The sequence below is a fragment of the Bos javanicus genome, chromosome 24 (genome assembly GCF_032452875.1).
Source record: "Bos javanicus breed banteng chromosome 24, ARS-OSU_banteng_1.0, whole genome shotgun sequence".
NCBI lineage: Eukaryota > Metazoa > Chordata > Mammalia > Artiodactyla > Bovidae > Bos > Bos javanicus.
Window position 1 is genome coordinate 39,901,178 of NC_083891.1, and position 22,645 is coordinate 39,923,822.

At 41.7% G+C, this 22,645-nt stretch overlaps 1 protein-coding gene across 1 annotated transcript in view; it reads left to right on the forward strand.

Moving 5' to 3' along the window:
• The window catches only part of ARHGAP28 (Rho GTPase activating protein 28), a 139,620-nt gene that overhangs the window by 74,707 nt on the left and 42,268 nt on the right, over positions 1–22,645 (forward strand). The window contains exons 2-5 of the mRNA XM_061399898.1: positions 4,418–4,620; positions 10,434–10,651; positions 16,427–16,519; positions 20,180–20,272. Of these exons, the coding sequence (XP_061255882.1) occupies positions 4,418–4,620; positions 10,434–10,651; positions 16,427–16,519; positions 20,180–20,272 (607 nt within the window). The remainder of the gene's footprint in view (positions 1–4,417; positions 4,621–10,433; positions 10,652–16,426; positions 16,520–20,179; positions 20,273–22,645) is intronic.

Here is a 22,645-nt window from a genome sequence, read left to right on the forward strand (position 1 = left end):
TTGTATGATGAGACATGTAATACTTGCTTTGACTACTTCATGGAGTTCAGATAAGGGTCAAATGATGGAATGTGTGTGACAGTAAATTGTTCTGTGTGAAATTCTTTATAAAATTAGAAATAGTAAAGGCCACAGAGTAAGGATTTCTTAGCAAGAAGTATGTCTTATAAATGCTCTGTGGACTACACTAAAAACAGCTGAACTTGTGACTGGACAGAACAAGCGGTTCGTTAGCAAATGCAACATTTAAAAAATCCCTGATGTGTTTTACAGTGTTCTGTGGGAGTGCCGCTTCCAGTTAGAATGAACACTAGGTTATGGCTGATTATCTTTCTCACTGTTGCAAGGACAGAAGAGAGGATGCATGTAAAATCATATGTTTTAAGAGCTACAGTGGAGAGCTCTGGACACAAAGAAGTCTAAGGGAGCTCAGTTCTAGGAGGGAGGAGATCTTCATAGTGAGCAAAGCCCAGAAGTCATTTCCTTCCTTTGTGTGTGTCTCGCCCGGAGTCTCTGCGCTGCTGGGCAGACGATGACACCTGCCCAACAGAGGGGCTTTACGGGGAGAGGAGACAGCACGGAGGCCGGAATCTGTCAAGGCTTAAATTGCAGAGCTGTTTCTCCACGTCTGACAACTCTCTCCCTTGGGATTTTGCTCATAAAGCCTCTAAAGTAGACAGCAATTCCTGTAATCCTGTGGTGTTTATCCTAAAGCCCTCTTGAGAGAGGGACCTGTAATACACACAGGGCGAATCTCCTCCTCAAAGCATTTGGAACCAGCGGTAACCTAAAACTGGTTAAAATTACAACTCAGCTCAGACCCACTTCAGCTCCTTAATGGATTGGAGTGATCTGTACCTCATTTCAGCCACCAGACAGAAGGCTTGCTCTTCTTGGGGATCTTACTATTTATTCCTGTCTCCTAGAGTTCTTTACAACATAATGTCTGCCATACGACAAAATAATTGTGAGATTTGTAAACAAACAGGAGGATAGAACCCATAAGCAATTGACTGTTTTTTGATCAATATTAGCAGATGCACTGACAGCAGCGATGTTGGCGCTAAGAGACGAAAACTTTTAAATGACAACAATAAGTATGTTAAAGAAGAGAGACAAAAGGGGTGAAGGGTGAATAATGTCAACAGAGAAATAGAACCTTTAGAAAGAACCAATTGGACATTCTTGATATGAAAAAACGCAGTATCGGAATTGAAGCATTCACAGGGTGGACATATAAGGACACAACACGTAGAAGAGAAGGGAACTGAAGACAGGGTAGTAGAGATTCTCTAAACTGAAGCACAAAGGGTGAGGGCTGGGGAGAAGCGAAGCATATTGTGAAGGACACTTGGGACAACGTCAAATGGTTGTTGTTGGAGTTCCAGAAGAAGAGAGAGAAATTTGGACAGAAAACATATTTGAAGAAAAAATGGATAAGACTACCCCAAAACTGATGAAATACATCTACCCATAGATTCAAGAAGCTCAGCAAACCTCAAGCAAAATAGTGAAAGTTGCTCAGTCACGTCCGACTCTTTGCGACCCCGTGGACTATATATATAGTCCATGGAATTCTCCAGGCCAGAATACTGGGGTGGGTAGCCTTTCCCATTCCCCAGGGGATCCTCCCAAACCAGGGACTGAACCCAGGTCTCCCGCATTGCAGGTGGATTCTTTACCAACTGAGCCACAATACAGAATAAATAGAAATAAAATCACAATCTAGGCATTTCATAATTAAGCTTCTAAAAACAAAAGCTAAAGGAAAAAAAATGTATTAAAAGCAGTTAGAGAGGAAAAACATTATACGCAGAAGAATAGCAACAAGGATTATAAATGATTTTTCATGAGAATCAAGAATACAGATAACAATGAAATGACAGCTTTAAAAGGATTATAAAGACAATAAAAACTGCCAGCCTAGAGTCCTGTGCCCAGTAAACATATGAATCCAAGATTAAAGTGAATGAAAGACACAATCAGAAGGAAACATGAGGGAATTTGTTGCCAGTATATCCACAGTACAAGAAATGCTGAAGAAATACCAGAGGAGGTTGGCAAAACCGATTAGAGTGATCTGTTATAGCTACATTGCCTTGTAGGGAGGATGAAGCACATCAGAAAGGATAAACGTAAAAGTCTACTTGTTTAACTTTTTAAAAATTGTTGACTTTTTTTGATTTATGTGAGCTTGATAAAGTTCAGCATTTTTTAAGTCACTGTTTTTAAAAGATGACAAAAAGTTATTTTCACTTACCGTTTTCATAAATGATTGACAAATACTATAAGGATTTTATAATAACTATTGTGGGATATAAACGTGAAAAAGTAACATATATGACAATAGTGGTATGATAAGGAATGAAAGGAGAATTACACTCACATGTTAGTTACGTTTAAGGTATTTCTTAAAAGATAATGGAGGAGAAATGGAATAATTTTTTTTTTTATTAATGGCACTTTGACTTTATGGTAATTAACCATCCACTGAAAATCTAATTTTAAACCTCATGGTGTTTTCCCAACATAAGTTGCTATATAATGCTGTGTAACGGTCTCATTCTGTTTTCCATATAATGTTTTCCTGGTATTGTTTTGGAGTAAAAAATTACCAACAGCTGATGAAGCTGAAGCTCTGTTTATCCTAATATGGTGAGGTATGAAGCTGTAAGTCTCCTCAAAGTGTTGGATGAGCCGGAACGTTGCAGTTTTGTAATACTTCAGGACTGGAAGGTCACGGTCCCTACTCTACCCTGGGGTGAAGGGGAAGTATTCGGATCCCTCACCAAACAAGCGAGAACCCTTCCAAATGTGCTTATCCCAAAAATGCTGTCTGACTTCTTTGCCAAAAAAAACAGTTGACCGTTGCAATTAAAGGATTTTTGGGATGGGTTGTCTCAGATGAGACCAGTGTGTTACGCAGATGTTCATGACCTGCATTGCACATCTAATCGCCCTGCTCTCAGCAGTTTATGATGATCTCTTCTCTGAGATTCCACCAGTATTCCCTTTGCATGAGTAAGAAACTGTAGTAAATGAAAACAGTCCTTGTTAATCCTAAATACATATGTTCCTTATCTTCTAAGATTCACTTAATAGTTCCCAGATTTCTCACGTCTTCACATATTTGCAGTGCTGAGGTATATCTGCATGTTTGCTTAATTTCTAAGATAAATTATTCTGTTCCATGCAGCCATTGAGATGGTATGTCTGTGTTGGCATGGAAAAGATATCTATGACATGATTTTGAGTGGCACGAAAACAAAGCATCTCGTAGAACAATATGATGTGATACAGATGGGAAAGACCTTCAGTTTCTGCTTTATAAATTGTGTATTACTTAAACTTTTATCCTTATAATACACCATCTTATAAATTTTAAAAACTTAGTCTGTGTCTTCTGTTAAGACTGTAAATTTTTTATGTCAGTCATACTCATGTTTAAAGAATAAACCTAAAAAAATCTCTTAGTTTTGGTAGCCCGTCAGGGTCCTCTGTCCATGGGATTTTCCAGGTAAGAATACTGGAGTGGGTTGCCATTTCCTTCTCCCCGCCAAAAATCTGTAAGTAGAGAAAGTTTCGGGCATCTATATATTTTTTCTGAACGATGTATAGAGGGAAGTAGGCTTTGTGAGCAGTGGTAATCGATTACGGTTTCAAGAAGTAGATGGCTTATAATTCTATGAATTTGCTAATGGTTTTCAGTATTGGTCTTGATGCAAAAGGGAAAGACTTAACAGCCTAAAAATAATATAGAAAGCAATAGCTGTCTTGATAACCTGTGTTGATTTCATATGCATTTCAATCACTAGAATGTGTCTGTCTTGTCAAGCTTATAAAGAACTCAGTGAAGAACTCTTATGACCTAGTTATCAAACAAAACTACCTTAAATTATTTTTATTACACAGCACAGAACAAAAAAAGTGGATATCTTACATTTTTCTGGAATGCTCTGAGTTTTGAAAATAAGTTGGCTAACTCAGTGTAAACCTAGAACTGCTTCTAGTCAGGTACAGTCTCAGGATCAGTGATCAAATTCTGGAAATTTCTCCTAAAGGTGATTGAGAAATCTAGGATTCCAAGCACAGCCGGCTTTTTTTTTTTTTTTTTTCCCCACTCTTCTGACATTTATAGAAGCTAACTTTTACTATATGTGTTTTGATTAATATAAGCAACTTCTTTATGAGTGTGTAAAAGTCATAGAAAGTATTTTTGTGATAATTCCCACATGGCCACAAAGTCGTTGTGAATTAGAGAGGATGAAAGGATGGGACCACCTGACTAGAGGTTACTCCCTCAAACCTCTCTCCGTCACACTAACTCCTTCTCTCCATTAGTTTCAAACTTGTGTGTGATTCATAACATGGAACACTGATTTCCGTTGACCGATATTTAATACTTTTCTTTCCTCAGAAAGTCCATCCCTCGCTGCCGAAGAATCAACAGGATGCTCTCCAATGAGTCCCTTCAGTCCCCGGCGTTCAGCCGCTCCAACTCTCAAGCCTCCGTAGACAGCGCCTCCATGGAGGATTTCTGGCGGGAAATAGAAAGCATCAAAGAGACCAGCCTCGGGGCTCAGGAGGAACAGACGCCTGCCGAGGCCAAGCCCCTGGACGGTGAGATGCCAGATTGGTCCCCACTGTGCAGCCTTTTATATGCTCTCTTGTTCTGTTGGCAGGTAGACGTCATCCCATGAGTAGCCTAACTAGTGAATCGATAGACTTTGGCATACCAGCTTCCCACTCCCGCTGGTTTGTATCTGCTGGTCTGGCTCAGGGTGGCTTCTCGGCAGGTGACACAACCTGAAGGGGGGCTGTCAACCATCCAGGTTGATCCCTAACATGTCACCATTTAGGGAGGCTGTACCTGGCTGTGGGTTGGAATCATGATCGTCTAGCAGATTGAGTATTCTAAATTTGAGGTTTTTACATCTGCATACTTGACTATTAATTACCAAAGAAAGATACAAAAAAAAAATTGCCAGCATAATTCTGGAGAAAAGAAATATTTGACTTTGAAGCACTTACTAGTATTAATGTATTTAGAGAATGAATAATCTGCACTTCACAAGATAAATGCCATGTCAGATAGGTCGGTTATACTAGTTTCCAGTGAAATTAAACAAGAAGATTGAGGAACCAAAAAAGTATTTGTTGTTGTTTAGTCTCTTAGTCGTGCCCAACTCTTTGCCACCCATGGACTGCAGCATGCCAGGCTTCCCTGTCCTTCCCTATCGCCTGGAATTTGCTCAAACTCATGTCCATTGAATCCATGAGCCCACACAACCATCTTGTCCTCTGTTACCCTCTTCTCCTCCTGCCCTCAATCTTTATTGCCCTTAATTTTCTAAAAGAGCAAAATTACTCACCTGAGATTAAAAGCATGGGACAAAGAGGACCTACTTTATAGCACAGGGAACTCTGCTCAATGTTATGTGGCAGCCTGGATGGGAGAGGGGTTTGGGGAAGAATGAATACATGGCTGTGCATGACTGAGTCCCTTCACTATCTACCTGAAACTGTTATAACATTGTTAATTGGCTATGCTGCTGCTATTGCTGCTAAGTCGCTTCAGTCGTGTCCGACTCTTGTGCGACCCCATAGACAGCAGCCCACCAGGCTCCACCGTCCCTGGGATTCTCCAGGCAAGAACACTGGAGTGGGTTGCCACTTCCTTCTCCGATGCAGGAAAGTTGAAAAGTGAAAGGGAATTTGCTCAGTCGTGTCTGACTCTTCGAGACCCCATTGACTACAGCCCACCAGGCTCCTCCGTCCATGGGATTTTCCAGGCAAGAGTGCTGGAGTTGGGTGCCATTGCCTTCTCCGAATTGGCTATATTCCAGTACAAAATTGACTTCCCTGGTGACTCGGATGGAAAAGAATCCTGTAATGCGGGAGACCTGGGTTTGATCCTTGTGTTGGGAAGATCCCTTAGAGAAGGGATAGGCTACCCACTCCAATATTCTTGCCTGGAGAATTCTATAGACAGAGGAGCCTGGCAGGCTATAGTCCATGGGGTCACAAAGAGTCAGACACGACTAAGTGACTTTCACAGTACAAAATAAAAAGTTAAAAAAAAACATGGGTTATCTTCTTCAGGTACTACCTATCCACAAGTAAATGTGTAAGAAAAACTGAAGGTAGTTTGGGACTTCCCTGGTAGTCCACTGGTCAAGACTCCTCTTTAGGGGTCTTGGGTTTGATCCCTTGTTGGGAAACTAAGATCCTGAATGCCCTGCAGTGTGGCCAAAAGAAACAGAAAAAAAAAAAAAGCAAAGAAAAATTGAAGGTAGTTGAGTAAGTAGCTATCTATGAATGTTTCCATTAGCCAGTGACTAACCTCAAAACAACTATCAAGATAAACTAAAATGTTAAAAAAAATTATTGTTCTTTTCTCCAAGTCTATCCTTCTTAGATCTGAAGAAAAATAGTTTGGGTCTACCACAATTAGGATATTTCATTTAGGATTAGAAATAAAGCCCACCACACATTTAATGAGAATCTAGTTAAGGGAACCATCCTCCTTCAGAGAAGGCTATTTTTACGCCATTTGCTTATGTCCTTACATTTTGCCTTTTCAGATTCAGAAAGATACATAAAGAAAAGTGCCTCTTGTTCCCCACTTCTTCCATCTCACTAGCTAGCTCGCTGGTAGAAGGCAAGGGCACTCCACTCCAGTACTTTTGCCTCCAGTACTCTCCCATGGACAGAGGAGCCTGGTGCACTGCAGTCCATGGGGTCCCTAGGAGTCAGACACGACTGAGCGACTTCACTTTCACTTTTCACTTTCATGCATCGGAGAAGGAAATGGCAACCCACTCCAGTGTTCTTGCCTGGAGAATCCCAGGGATAGGGGAGCCTGGTGGGCTGCCATCTATGGGGTCGCACAGAGTCGGACACGACTGACGTGACTTTGCAGCAGTAACAGCAGCTAGCTCGCTATCCGTATTAAAAATCGTGAGCTCTTACTGATAACTTCCGATTCCAATCCAACAAAGTTTGTTGTTGTCTCCCCTTTCTCTGTATTTATAACTCCCTTCTCCAAGAGTGAGAAACCTGGTTCATTCTTTCTTCAATGTATATATTTTTTCATTTGCTCCAGCCTAGAGCATGCAAAAAACATCTTCAAGGTTTACCAACAGAAACGTCTACAAAAAGCTAACTAGAGTGTAAATTTTATTTTACTGATATTTTGTCTCTTGAAGTATATGTCCAGATCTTAAGTGTGCAGTTCAATGAGGTTTGACAAATGCTACCTTGTAACCGCATAATAATCGAAATAACATTCCAGTCCATTCAGAAAATTTCCTCGTGGTTTTTCCCAGTCTCATCATTCTCGTGACTTGCTGTCCCTGGCCAGAGACAAATACAGTTCTGATGTTTCTGCGGCATAGATCAGTTTGGGGTTTGGCTTCTTTTGCCAAATATTGTATTTTTGAGATTCCTTCTGTGTATTAATGTTTCACTGCTTATTATCATGGGATAGTTTGCATCAGTATCCAAGGCCTGCTGTAACAAAGTACCACAAAGCTAGGTGATTTAAAACAAAAGAAATTTGTTCTCTTGGGGTCTGGAGACTAGAAGTCCAACATCAAGGGGTCAGCAGGGCCCTCTGCTCTCTGAAGATGGTAGGGAAGAGCCTGCTCCATGTCTTTCTCCTAGTTTCTGGTGTTCCCAGCAATCCTTGCTGTTCCTTGGCTTGTCGACAGTACATGCCATTCTGCCTCTGTGGTCACATAGCCTGTTCTCTGCGTTGTTGTCCATGTTCCTTCTCTTTTTCTTATAAAGACACTAGCTATATCGGATAAGGGCTTCCCTGGGGCTTAGACGGTAAAGAATTTACCTGCAATGCAGGAGATGCAGGTTTGATCCCTGGGTTGAGAAGATCCCCTGGAGAAGGGAATTGCTCCCCACTCCCGTATAATTGCTTGGAGAATCCCATGGACAGAGGAGCCTGGCAGGCTACAGCCCACGGGGTCGCAAAGAGTTGATGGAGCAACTAGAGAGAGAGATCGGATAAAGGACCCACTCTACTCCAGTATGACCTCATTTCAGCTCAGATCCTCATTACACCTCAAAGACTCTATTTCCAAAGAAGTTTACATTCACCCGAATTGGTGGTTAGAACTTCCATGTATCTTCCAGGGACTCAGTTCAACCCATAATGGCAATATTCCGTTGTATGAATATGCCACAATTTGTCTGTCCATTTAACTCTTAGTGAACTTGTGGGTTGTTAACAGCTTTGGCCATTATGAATAAGGCTGCTGTGAACAGTTTTGTGAAAGTCTTTTGGTGGAGATGTATTATTTCTCTTGGATGTATACATTTTTCATAGAATATGTGTAATTATGTACATAAGAAACTGCCACTCTTTTTCCAATGTAACTGTACCGTTTCACATTCCTCCCTTCAGTGTCTGACAAGTCTAGTTGCTTCAGTCCTTGAACATTTTGATGCTTTAAGACTTGTTGACATGAATGGTTCTAGCGACATGTGGAGGTATCTCACTGTGGTTGTAATTACATTTCACTAATGATGTCAAACACTTTTTCTAGTGCTTATTCTCCTCCATTCCTATATCTGGCTTTTGTAAAATCTTTTAACTATTTTAAAAAATTATCTTTCTATTATTGCCTTCTATGAATTCATCATGTATTCATCTTTTGTTAAATATATGTATTGCAAATACTTTCTCACCATCTGTGGCTTGCCTATTCATATTCTTAGTGGGGTCTTTTAATTTTTGTTTATTTTTTATTGGCAGAAGCAATTTTATTTCTGCTTATACTTTGGTTTCTCTTAATGTCATATAAATCTTTCACCTTTTGTTTTTTGAAAGTGCAGGTATTGATTGATTGGTTTTTGGTTGCCCTGGATCATCATTGCTGCGCATGGGCTTTCTCTAGTTTCCGTAACTGGGGGCTCTTTTCTTGTTGCAGCAGCTTCTCTTGCGACAGAGCATAGGCTCTGGGGTGCGTGTTCTCAGTGGTTCTGGCTCCTGGGCTCTGGAGCACAGGCTCAGTAGTTGTGGAGTGTGGGCTTAGTTACTTCACAGCCTGTGGGATGGTCCCAGATTATGGATCAAACCTGTGTCCCCTGCATTGGCAGGTGGATTCTTAACCACGGGATCACCAGGAAAGTCCTGGTGGGATCTTGTAAATGGGTGTCTCTCTTTTGTTCTCACTTCTCTCTCATTTTTCTATTGTTTGCTCCTTGTGCAAAGTACAATTGGTTTTTGTAACCTGACCTTATATTTCATTATCTTTCTAAATTCACTTACCAGTAGTTGTCTACTACTAAATGTCTTGCTGCTGCGTTGCTTCAGTCGTGTCCGACTCTGTGCGACCCCATAGATGGCAGCCCACCAGACTTCCCGTCCCTGGGATTCTCCAGGCGAGAACACTGGAGTGGGTTGCCATTTCCTTCTCCAATGCATGAAAGTGAAAAGTGAAAGTGAAGTCGCTCAGTCTTGTCCAACTGTAGCCACCCCATGGACTGCAGCCTATCAGTCTCCTCCGTCCATGGGATTTTCTAGGCAAAAGTACTGGAGTGGGGTGCCATTGCCTACTCCTACTAAATGTCTTAGGATTTTCTAAATAAACAAAGAGATTTTGGGGGGAATAGAGACGGTTTTACTCTTTCCTTTCTGACTTCTATGTTTTTATTTTTTTAATCTTGCCTTATCATTCTGGTAAGGCCTCCATATAAGTTGAATGAAAGTAAGTAATGACAGTTTATATCCTTGCTGTGATCCCGGTTTTGCAGGGGAAGGGTTCAATATTCACCGCAAAAAATGGTTGTAACTGTTAACTTTTTATAGATGTTCTTCATCAATAGCCTTCTGTTCCCATTGTATTAGTTTCTGGTATACAACATAATGATTAGATATTTGAATACATATACAGTTGTGAAACATTCACCAAAGTAAGTGTAGTTAATATCCATTGTCACACATTGTTACAAAATTGTTTTTCTTGTGGTAAGAACTTTCAAGGTCCTACTCTCCTAACAATTTTCAAATACGCAATAGAATGTTATTAAATAAAGTCACCATGCTGTGCGTTACATCCTCATGACTTACTTATTTTCTAACTGGAGTGTGTACCTTTTGACCACCGTTACCCATCTTGCCCACCCCGACCCCTTGCCTCTGCTAAGCACACCAGTCTATTCTCCGTATTTATGTACTTGGGCTTTTTACTTCATTTTGTTCTTAAACTCCACATGTAATGAGATCATCTGGTGTTTGGTGTTTGTCTTTCTCAGTCTCACTTACTTCACTTGGCATAATGTCCTCAGGGTCCAGGATGGTCTTATTAATATTGTTTACTGATATTTCTTATTCACTGATGTGTACAGACTTACAGATATACACATCATCCAATCACAGAATATTCTCACCTTCTTTTGGCAACTTCGTTTTACAGAAGGAGAACTTGAAGCAGAGTGGTTGCAAGATGTCGGTTTATCAACCCTGATCTCGGGTGATGAGGAGGAAGATGGCAAAGCCTTGCTCTCTACTTTGACTCGAACCCAGGCAGCTGCAGTGAAGAAGAGATACAATACTTACACACAAACCTTGAGGAAAAAGAACAAGCAGTCTGTCAGGGATGTCAGAGACATCTTCGGAACCAGCGAATCTCCTGTAAGTAATGGACAGGGCTCGAAAGGTATGATTAGGGGAGCAGAGGAGAATATGGAAAAAATATCAGGAAAGTTCATAGTCATCCTCCAGCTTTAAAAGAGAAAACTGAAGCAGATAGCACCATGCAAGATTTTATAAACTTAAGTGACTATTTCTTATTCCCCATGCAGCAGGTTCCCTGCACACAAAATTTATTCCCTTTTGAAGCTGGAGGATAACTTCTTTGGTAATGGAGCACATCTTTGTGGATGGGTTCCAGGGAGCCTTTACTTAAATCTGAGTGCTGACTGGAAGCTCTGTGGACAGGCAACACACTCCTGAAGAAGTGGGCCCAAGTCTCATGAGCATGTCTGGGTGGTTTGCTTTAACTGGGGGTGGGAATGGGAGAGTGGTTAGGGTACCCTTTATGTTCAAAGAAATTAAAATGGTAAAAAGTGAGATACAGCATTAATCAAGTGAGCCAGAGAATGATTCAAAAAACATCAGGGGAGCCTCACATGTTTTCTGAGCCATGGCTGGTTGAAATTCCACCTCACCCTTGGCAGTTCCTGGGCCACAGTTTTACTTGCAAGGCTGTGAGTCACGTCTTCCTATTTCTGCAGTCGTTTCAGTGCTAGCTCTGATCTACTTCATTCATCCATTTATTGCATCATTGATGCAAGAGATAATTAATGGATACGTCCTCTGCAATTCTTTTTTTAAAAAATATTTCTTTGTTACTTATTTTTGGCTCTGTTGGGTCTGAGTCACAGCATGTAACTCTGAGTTGCAGTGCATGGCCTTCTTCTCTAGCTGAGGCGCATGGGGCTCAGTAGTTGCGGCTCATGGGCTTAATTGCCCCATAGTATGTGGGATTTTAGTTTCCCACCCAGGGATCGAACCCACCTTCCCTGCTTTGGAAGGTGGATTCTTAACCCCTGGGCCACTAGGGAAGTCCCTCTGTGCAATTTTTATATCACGTTCTATGCAGAAGGATTCATGGACCTAAGATTCATATATAGGAAAAGGGAACTTTATATTCCGCTGCAGGCACAGATAAAGTTGACTAAGGCCAGTTAGTTAATCACTTTGATTTAGGTTTCTTTTCTGCTTAGTTGTGATCTCAATAATGACATAAATTAAAACATCAAGGATATTGGGTCAGTTCAGTTCAGTTCAGTCACTCAGTCATGTCCGACTCTTTGAGACCCCATGAATCACAGCACACCAGGCCTCCCTGTTCATCACCAATTCCCAGAGTTCACTCAAACTCATGTGCATCGAGTCGGCAATGCCATCCAGCCATCTCATCCTCTGTCATACCCTTCTCCTCCTGCCCTAAATCCCTCCCAGCATCACGGTCTTTTCCAATGAGAGATCCCTAGTCTTTCCCATTCTGTTGTTTTCCTCTATTTGTTTGCATTGATCGCTGAGGAAGGCTTTCTTATCTCTCCTTGCTATTCTTTGGAACTCTGCATTCAGATGCTTATATCTTTCCTTTTCTCCTTTGGTTTTCACTTCTCTTCTTTTCACAGCTATTTGTAAGGCATCCTCAGACAACCATTTTGCTTTTTTGCATTTCTTGCCATCTCCTGTTTGAGCACTTCCAATTTGCCTTGATTCATGGACCTAACATTCCAGGTTCCTATGTAATATTGCTCTTTATAGCATCAAACCTTGCTTCTATCACCAGTCACATCCTCAATTGGGTATTGTTTTTGCTTTGGCTCCATCCTTTCATTCTTTCTGGAGTTATCTCTCCAGTGATCTTCAGTAGCATATTGGGCACCTACTGACCTGGGGAGTTCCCCTTTCAGTATCCTATCATTTTGCCTTTTCATACTGTTCATGGGGTTCTCAAGGCAAGAATACTGAAGTGGTTTGCCATTCCTTTCTCCAGTGGACCACATTCTGTCAGACTTCTCCACCATGACCCGCCCGTCTTGGGTGGCACCACAGTTATGGCTTAGTTTCACTGAGTTAGACAAGGCTGTGGTCTGTGTGATTAGATTTACTAGTTTTTCTGTGATTATGGTTTCAGTGTGTCTGCCCTCTGATGCCCTCTCGCAACACCTACCATCTTACTTGGGTTTCTCTTACCTTGGACGTGGGGTATCTCTTCAGGGCTGCTCCAGCAAAGCTCAGCTGCTGCTCCTTACCTTGGACGAGGGGTATCTCCTCACCGCCGCCCCTCCTGACCTTGAACGTGGAGTAGCTCCTCTCTGCCCTCCGAGCAGCCACTGCTCCTTGGACGTGGGGTTGCTCCTCTCAGCTGCCGCCCCTGACCTTGAGTGAAGGGTAGCTCCTCTTGGACACGCTTCTGCGCAGTCCGTCACAGCTGGCGCACTTCTGCGTGGATACTGGGTAGCTGACGTAAATGAAAACAGTCTCTAATTTGAGTTACTTTAGGTTGTGTGTCAGTCAGGTCTTCTCTTAGATACATTAACCAGAGTCGGGTGTTGCCAGAGCAGCTCATGTCTACAGTTAAGCCTTGCCTGTGTGTTTACAACATCCCAGAAGAATCCTGGCCTTTAGACCTGTCTTTGTTGTTGTTGAGTCTCTCAGTCACGTCCAACTCTTTGCAACCCCATAGACTACAGCACGCCAGGCTTCTCTGTCCTTCACTATCTCCTGGAGTTTGTTCAAACTTATGTCCATTGAGTTGTTGAGGCCATCCAACCATTTCATCTTCTGTCATCCCTTTTTGCTCCGGCCGTCAATCTTTCCCAGCATCAGGATCTTTTCCAATGAGTTAGCTCTTCGCATCAGGTGGCCAAAGTATTGGAGCTTCAGCATCAGTCCTTCCAATGAATATTCAGGGTTGATTTCCTTTAGGATTGAATGGTTTGATCTCCTTGCTGTCCAAGGGAACCTCAAGAATCTTCTCCAGCACCACAGTTGGAAAGCATCAGTTCTTTGGCACTCAGCCTTCTTTATCCAACTCTTAGAACGGTCTAAAGTAGTGGAAACGACCCATTTCTGTGCTCTCCAGTGTGATAGCCCCAGCCACATGTGGCATCAGCACTTGAAACGTAGCTAGTTGTAAGTAAGGAATGAAAATTTTAACTGTTTAATCATAATTGATTTAAACCTAAATTGTCACATATGGCTTATAGCCAGTATATTGATCACAGTTCTAGGATCTTCTGCCATGTATAATGAGTTATAGCATTCTGAGTTCTGTTCTATTTGAACTTTCAGCCTGGTTGAAACCTGTGTCTTCCTAGAAGGTGAGATTGTCCTCAGCTGGAACTGGGTACAGGCAATGCCTACAACTTGAGGCCAGGCTCCATACACACAGGTCCTGGACTAGATGCCTATCAAAGGAAAGGTTTGCCCTTCGGGTTTAAATTTCCAGCGTCATTTTCCAATTATCGCCCAGATCATCTTGAGCGAGTACTAAGAACTTGGCCTACATGCATTCTTTCCCCATTTCTGTTTCTGGCTACTTCAGACTAAGATTTTTTGTTTTCCCTTGCTGTTGTTGTTCAGTCGTGTCTGACTGTTTGTGACCCCATGGACTACAGCACGCCAGGCTCCCCTGTCCTTCACCATCTCCCAGAGTTTGCTCCAGTTCATGTCCCTTGAGTTGGTTGTGGTATCTGACCATCTCATCTTCTGCTGCCCCCTTCTCCTTTTGCCTTCATCCTTTCCCAGCATCAGGGTCTTTTCCAGTGAGTTTGCTGTTCGCATCAGGTGGCCAAAGTATTGGAGTTTCAGCATCAGTCCTTCCAGTGAATATTCAGGGTTGATTTCCTTGAGGATTGACTGGTTCGATCATGCAGTCCAAGGGACTCTCAAGAGTCTTCTGCAGCATCGGAGTTCAAAAGCACCAATTCGTCTTCCCTGGCAAACTGCAAAATATAGAAGTGTCTGTAGCTTCTCTTGAATCCCCCAGCTACTCAAGAAAAATGCATAACTAGCCTTTCTAGGTTTCCTAAAACTTTTCACTATAGCCACATAGAAACAGTGCTTCTCCTTTCACTTGGACCCTGAAGGAAAGTATAATGTGGGCACTTTCCCACTGGGGCTTAAGTGTTATGAACAGTCTTATTTTTCCATAGCATGTAAGTGCAGTAAACTGTTCAATATTTAACTCCAGCAAAGGCAGAGAGATGACTACATTCCTGGTGGGTCACGGGAGTGGCCTGGGGCCTTCCTCCTGTGCACTTCCCTCGTCTCTCCACCCAGTCTTACTGCTGGAGGTCCAGCTTTAGAGACGATGGGGAGTGAGGCAGGCCGAGTGGTCGCAGGTGGAAGAAGATGGTCAGTCTGTCACCACGGGGACAGTTAAGTTGAATCCTGAATACATTTAGCTGCTGCTTGCTCTTCTCCTAAACAGCTGTTGTCTTCTGAATTAGGTGATGCCTTCCTGCTCATTAAATTTTCATCCTGGAGATGTGCTTTTTCTCGATCAGCATTGACCTTCCACACATTTTTCTCTTGTGCCTTTTTTTTAGGCCCAAGTTTTTCTCTACCCTTATCAAACCATTCTTGCTTGCTTTTTATCTTCCGGGAACATCCAGCAATTTCTGTGCTGCTAATGGAAATGTTTCGTGGTTTCTAGATCTACTCGTTGAGAAAAGTATCTCTGACATGTTGAGTAATTTGCAAGAGCAGGAGAATATGTCATCTTGATCCAAGTTTCTTATGTCAATTTCTCAGTAGTATGTGTTTCTTCCAAAAAATGTGTTTTTTTTTCCTTATTATAAAAATAATACACAGTCTTTAATGGAAATTTAGAAAATATGGACAAACAAGGAAAAACAGGAGTATTTCTATGGGCCCAAATAAAATTTTGTGATTTAATTGACTAGTCAATAAATATAATTTTCAGTGAAATTCTATTCTAAAAGACTATTTAAGCCTTGTTTTAGTAGAACTCTTATATACTAAATCACAGATACAAAGTCAGCCTTTGGATACATAGTGCAAGATCTCAAATCCATTTCATCATGAGCCCAAACAGAATTTTTCTAATATTCAGAAGCTGTGAATCAGATATTATGTCCAGTAATACATTTCACTGAGCAAAATAGTCAACTGAATCTATTTTCAATTTCATAATTGATAAACAGTTAAAAGTGGGACTAACTCACAATTAACTGTATAAATATAGGCATAGAGTCCTTTTTTAAAAACAAACATGATTATATCACATATATATGCTTGACTGCATGGCACAGAAAACCCAAGAGTTATACAAGTACAAATGAGGAAACTGAAAGGTGTTCCTTAGCTTTAGCATAGATCCAGCTTCCTTCCGTCTTGTATTGTGTCTTTCATGAATGGCCTTCATCCTTCTGCTTACCGAGGGGGCAGGGCCACTCCTGACAATCACATCCTTGTTCCTGGCAGCTCCGGGTACTTGTACCTCCTGACTGTCTCTGACTTCAATTTCCCAGAAATCTTACTTGGTAGAATTCCAGTTACCTCTCATGGTCTGGAAACATTATATCATCACTCTTAGCTACTAGAGAGCCTGGGAAATTAATACTTTCTAATTGTACACAAACATTCCTGAAAAAAAAAAAAAAGACCCTATTAAGGAAGACAGGCAACTGGGTTTGGGGCCGGCGGTTGATTTACAGTGTCTTCCGCAGAGACCAGTGTCTGTCGCTGCACCTGGTGTGTGGTGAGGTCCCACATGCAGTGCTGGGTGCACAGGCAGTCGTATCTGGGTGTCTCACCATGTCTGGATGAACGTGCACACTGTTTGCATAATGTGTGATTAAATGCACAGTGACCCCTGGGAGAACATGCCTGAGTAAAAATGCACTCTGTTTTTCTCAATAGCCAGATGAGTTTTGCTGTGTCCCAGCTCCTCTTCTGGATGTGAGCCCGGATGAAGAAAGGATGCCAACGGTCCCTTGCAGAAATGGTCAGCTGGTAAGACAAAGAAAGGGGTGCTCCCCTGCAGAAATGGTCAGCTGGTAAGACAGAGAGGGGTGCGAGTGCCCCGAGGTGAGGAGAAGTGGTTACTTCAAGGCAACCTGGAAAATTTTAAGGGAAAAAAAAAAAAAAAACTTGTAACAAGGAAGAAAAAAGGGTCTCAGACTCAGGAATGAATAATTAAATAGTTAAACTCACAAACAACGACGTGGCCTCCTTGTACCTACAGTGAGAAAAACAACCACAGCTGCGGCTGCCGGGAGTCAGGACTGGGGGAGGCCGTCAGCTGAGCCATTGTTCTCTCTGCTGAGTGCACAGTGGAAAATTTCAGGCTACCTTCCTTGAATCCTTCAGAATTAATTTAATTCTCACCATAAGAAATATTTTGACATTTCAGTTATTTTCTAAATGTAAATCTGTCATGGGGACACGGCACTGCAGCCTCTGGAATGTGTCACAGTAAGTGGGAAAAACACACAATCTTGCACAGGAGGTAAATGCGCTTCACTAGAGCCCACCTCGCCCAGGTTAGTAGAGAGTTTCAGAGTGCTGATTGGAGTTCAGAACTGCCACTGAGGCTATTTTAGCAAAAGAGAAGACTCTCAAGCTGTGGTCTGTACCTCCTGATGTGAGGCTGGATCCTCTTACTGAGCACACCCTTCACCCTGAGAAGGACATGGGTTACTGACATCTGTCTCCACGTGGCCTCCTGGCAGCAAAAATCTACAGGGAGAGACTTGCTTCTCTGATGCTTCTATGTCTCCTCCTCCTTAGCCCTTTATTTTCCTCCCCAGCAAAGGGAGAGGGGTTCGGTGTCGGTCGAGGAGTGGCACGTGTACCATTCTTGATCTGATGAAGATGATGGTGACGATGATGTTTAGATTCTCTGCAGTTTCCTTTGCCCTTACGCGTGTCTTATGTAGGGCACGCTGTCTGCACTTTACAGACCAGCCCCTTGTCCCTTCCAGATTATCTCCATTTTCCCTTATCTTCTGTTCATTTCTTGCATTAAATTCACAAAGCTTTTAAGTTGTCTCTCACATTCCCCGTGTCTTTTTGTCCATTTGTTCTGTATGGTAGCAGATTCTGTCCACATCATCCTGTGGAAACCTATTTATAATTTTTGTAAAGAGTGGTTATAATTGGGTCCCTGTTGATTTTTAAACTCAGCAATCATCCTCTTAATTCATAAGAACTCCTGCTTTTTGCACTGATTTACCCTTTCTTGTTATAGGTAGTCCTGACTGATGATTAAAGTAATCTCTCAAATCTCTCTGAGACTGTTACATCATCATAAGCCTTTTTCTCTGCCCTCGATTCTCTCTTTCTCCCAGAAAGTTTATCTGTATACATTATCTGTATACTTTCTTTTTTCCCCAAAATGTTGGTTTTTCTCCATGGCTAACTTTTTTATAGTGTTGATTTTTCTCCAGTGACTGATGATCCTTGGCGATTGGCTGGACTGCCTACTTAGTGACTTTCAGGACATGTCTTTGCTGTATGCTTTCTCTACCATTATATAGATGTTTTCCCAAAGAACTCTTTATTGACTAAGAGGGCTGACTTTGGGTCCTTTGTAAGTCAGTAAGGTGTGTGAACAGTCTGTGAAGGGACGTTATTTTAACAGCATACATGGATGAGTCTGTGCATGTGTGTATGTGTAGACGTGTAAGCATACACAAATACATGCATGCACACACCTTCAGTGTCAAAGGGAAAGTAACAGATGACATCATTCCCAGATAAAATTCATGTTTTCCTTTTACTTTCCCACACATATCTTTCATGAAGGTCCAGAGTGACCTGATCTTGAGGTCTGTCATGGTCCCAACGCTCGGCATCCAGAAGGCTTTCCTCGGGTTTATGCCTGGCTTCTGCCTGCTGCTCAGTGTAAAGGGGGCTGTCAGGAGGTCTTTGGCCCCTTCACTGAGGAAACGCCTCACACTGAATTTTCCTAGCTGTCACCCTGGAGCCTCTTGTCCTGTGTCATTATCAGTCTAAGTTTGGTTGTTCATTTGTCTGTTCTTTGTGGATTTGCCCTTTCCTTGCCAGCAGTGTTGTCTTATGCTCTTCTTGGGCTGAGAATTTCTCTATGATTATGAAGCAAATTATTTTTTACTTTCCAGGAATTTCTAACAATTGTTCATCTGTTAGGAGAGTACTTTGTTGGTCTTCAGTGCCCTTTGGAGCTGTTCTTGTAAAAATATGCCCTTTCTCTATTGGGAGTGGTTCACTCTGTTTTCCATGCTGACCTAAGTTTTCTTGTACCGCTTTTTAGCATTGTTTCCACTTCCAAAGAGACGTGTATTCTTCACGTGAATAGCATACATACACACGGGGGGAAAGTTAGAAAATATGGAAAAAGAAGTTTCTAAGGGCTTATGTGAAAGTTTATTTCATTAATACCCAGCATGTTTAATTTTGCAAAGCATTGTTTTAATCATGGATAGAATATTTGCATCTTATTTTGGGAAATTTGCCGTTATATCACAAATGCTGCTAAAAAATCTTAGGGCATATACACAAAGCCTACAGAGCAGTGCATTACAGTCGGAATAGTCTCAAATACATTTGCTGCATAGTTGCATAGTTAAAAATCAGAGCCTTTCCAAATCTCAGAGAATGGGAATGAAATATTTGGCTCAGTCATGTGTGTTCGTGAGATAATCGGTCTAATGTTTTTCTAGTTTCATAATTGAAAGAGCACTGAATGCTCTTGCTTTTGATTTGTAAATCATTCCAAAATATAGTCATAAAGTCTGACTTTTAAGTAGCATAGTTTTATCAGTAAGCTTCCTGACTTAGACAATTAGAGGTTTGTTTTCCTTACAAAATAAGGACTCTGAGGCTGGTATGACTAATACCTCTCTCATGGACCTACCAGTTTTTTAATCTTTCCATTGTGCTCCATGCAGGCTAATATTTAATGCTGAGGGAATTCTGGGCATCACATGTGTCATGTCCACGTCCTGGAAGAAGCATCAGTCAGCTTGATTTCGTCCACGTCAGCAAGAGAACACTAGCCTTCCCAGCTGTTCCTCCCTAGTAGCATTTTAACCAAAATCACACTGGACCGAACCATCACAGGATCACACTTAGTCCTCATAGACAAACACACAGCATCCTACAGCAAGGTCATGATATTCGTATGTTAGAGGAGAAAAGAAAAGCGAGTTTTGGCAGGCAGGTAGTGATGTCTGTTTTGAGACTCATTTCTGTCCCAGTGCACGACACTTACGAGGATCAGCATCCTTTCGGAAGAACTGGTGAATGCTCTTACCATTACATTTGAGTCCTTAACTCTGCATCTCCACAGGGCTGTGCCTTTAAACCGATTCTAGTGTAATGTGTAATTGAGTAAACCATCACACTGGGAAAGATGTGCATGCGTGTTAAGTCACTTCAGTCGTGTCCACCTCTTTGCGACCCTATGGACTGTAGCCCTCCGGGCTCCTCTGTCCATGGGGATTCTCTGGGCAAGAATACTGGAGTGGGTTGCCATGTCTTCCTCCAGCGGATCTTCTCAACCCAGGGATCGAACCCACCTCTGTTAAGTCTCCTCCATTGGCAGGCAGCTTCTTTATCACTTGCCCCACCTGGGAAGCCCTTATTGGGAAAGACATGCCTGGATAAAAGTGACTTCACTTCTCTCCTTAGCCAGGTGATACCTGTGACAGCCACGCTAGCGAGCTGGATGGCGCCCGGGAGGGGAAAGCGCTGCCAGGAATCATCAAAGCCAGCGGCCCCTTGGTAAGTGATGGGGAGGACGGGGTGGGGATGAGACGGCAGCCAGTCCTTCAAGACAACCGCACGAAACCTCACCACAGGGCGGCATAATTAAGGTAGCTGGACAAGCACAGCTGTCAGCATGCCGGTCTGCCTTTATTCGGAGGAAGCCATTCAGCATGAAGTGAACCAAGTTTAATAGTTATAGCCACAAATAACTACATGCTCTATTAAAACAGACACAAAACCAAACAACCAGTGACGGTAGGCATTTCTTTATGACGGATTTAGTCCCTTTACATTTTTCTCTTATTTTAAAATATTCTCCTATGAGTGTTGGTTCCACTGGGTCCCAGGTCCACTGGAAACGGATGTCAAGTCATGGGACAGCAGCACGTGTTTCCACCCTGCACCTTACTTCTGAGTGCAAGCGTCCAGGGCTCCCTTCCCTCCCTCACCACCTGCATTTCCCCAGAGCCACTCTCCACTCCCCACTTACCTGGAGCAGACATCAGGCAAGCCCTGGGAGAAGGATCCAGCATCTGTCAGTTTATAGACAAGGAAGGTTGCTTTATTCATGGTTTAGCCAGACAGAGCCTTCTCTCACATCTGTTTTTATGTGCAGTTCTATCCTGAGCTATCTTTTCTCTCCCTTGGTGAAATGTATATACGTCATCTTTTCTTTACTGTTTCCATCCTCATATTCCTTAGGGGAGGGAATGCTGAATCCCAGAAGGTTCCCTCCTCCCTGCTGAGACAGTATTGGTGGTGTGACTTTTTTTTTTCAGTTATGTTTGTTGATGCTACTAGGTTTTAAGAAAGAAAGGTTTGGTCATCTGAAGAGTCCATATAATATTTTATGATTTTGTTAATGTCCAATGTGTTGGTTTTGCAATAAACTACCTACAATAAAGGAATTATCTATTATAATATATATAACTGCCTATTGTCTATTATTATATGAGGTTGAGTCTTGACTCTAAATCATAAATGCCACTAAATCTAGGCCTTTACAAAAGGTTTATTTACAAAAAGGCTTAAAACCCAATCTACAATCCTCACAAACTACAAATCATTCGTATAGATAAGAGAAAACATTTTCCTTATGTGTAGTTGACATAAATGAATTAGTCATTTGAGGTGTTAGTTAATTCAGAAGGCAAAGTAGTCAGTCTGGTTATTTCCAGTGCCTTAAGTAAAAATCAAATAGCTACATTTGCTATTGATTTATAATTCACTGCAAAATACAATCATACCATCTGTTAAAAATGATCATTTACATCTGTGTTTGCTTTATAGAAAAGAAAATCTAAGAAACTTTGATTTAAACAAGTAGGAGTTTGTTTTAATCACAAGCGACTAACGGTGGGCAAATCAAGCTGGTGCAGCTACAGGACAGTGCAGTGCCAACCTTGGAGTGAGCGTCTGACTTTTTTCTTCCATGCTACCACCATAGCATGTGGATTTAGCAAACACGTATTAGATGGCTCTTGCTTTGCTTGCATTGAATTTCAGTATCCTAAATTTTCTCTCACATTACTTTCTTTTGCTCAGATTTCTTCATCTTTATGCTCCAGGTTAGTAATTTTTTTCTTGGTCATGATTCTGTTATCTTGTTTAGCTTCTCTTACTCCTTATAAATTTCAGCAAACATATTCTTATTTCCCAAGAACAACTTTTTTCTCTGTGATTTACCCATCATGGTAGCTGTAGGTTCTTGATTCATAGCAGCTATAGACCCTTGAAGATAATTATATTATTTGTAAGGAATGGGATTATTTCTGCCTGTTTTTTACTGTTATATATTTTTAAAACAAGTGCCTGCATTTTAGGTATATAATTCAGTTCATTTTGAGAAGTGTTTTTACCTGTGTAATCACAGCCAGTCAAAACAGAGAACATTCCAGTCACCCTAGACGTTTCTCTCAGACCTTTTTGCACCCACTGTCCTCTTTCTCCAGCAGAGGCCAACTCTGTTGGGATTAGTACACACTCTTGTGTCTGGCTTCTTGCACACAAAATAATTTTAAGATTCATCCACTTGTTGCATGCGTTAGAAATTTAGCCCCTTTATCACTAACAGTAATCCATTGTGTAGATATACTGCTGTTGGTGTATCTTTTCACCTGATGATGGACATTTGGATTAGTTACACTTTTGATCCATTATGAATAATGCCTCCATGAACATTCATTTGTAACAGTAGAAAGGATATGTACTCTCGTTTCTCTTTGCCAAACACACAACATAATTCAGGTTGTTGGCCAACAAGCCACCCTCAGCCCCATCACCCTTAACTCTTAAATTCAGCAAGGAATAATTCAATAAATCAAAAATAACTGAATTCTGTCTTTTGGAGAAAGCTTCTATAGGCAGAAACACCAGCAACATAAACTC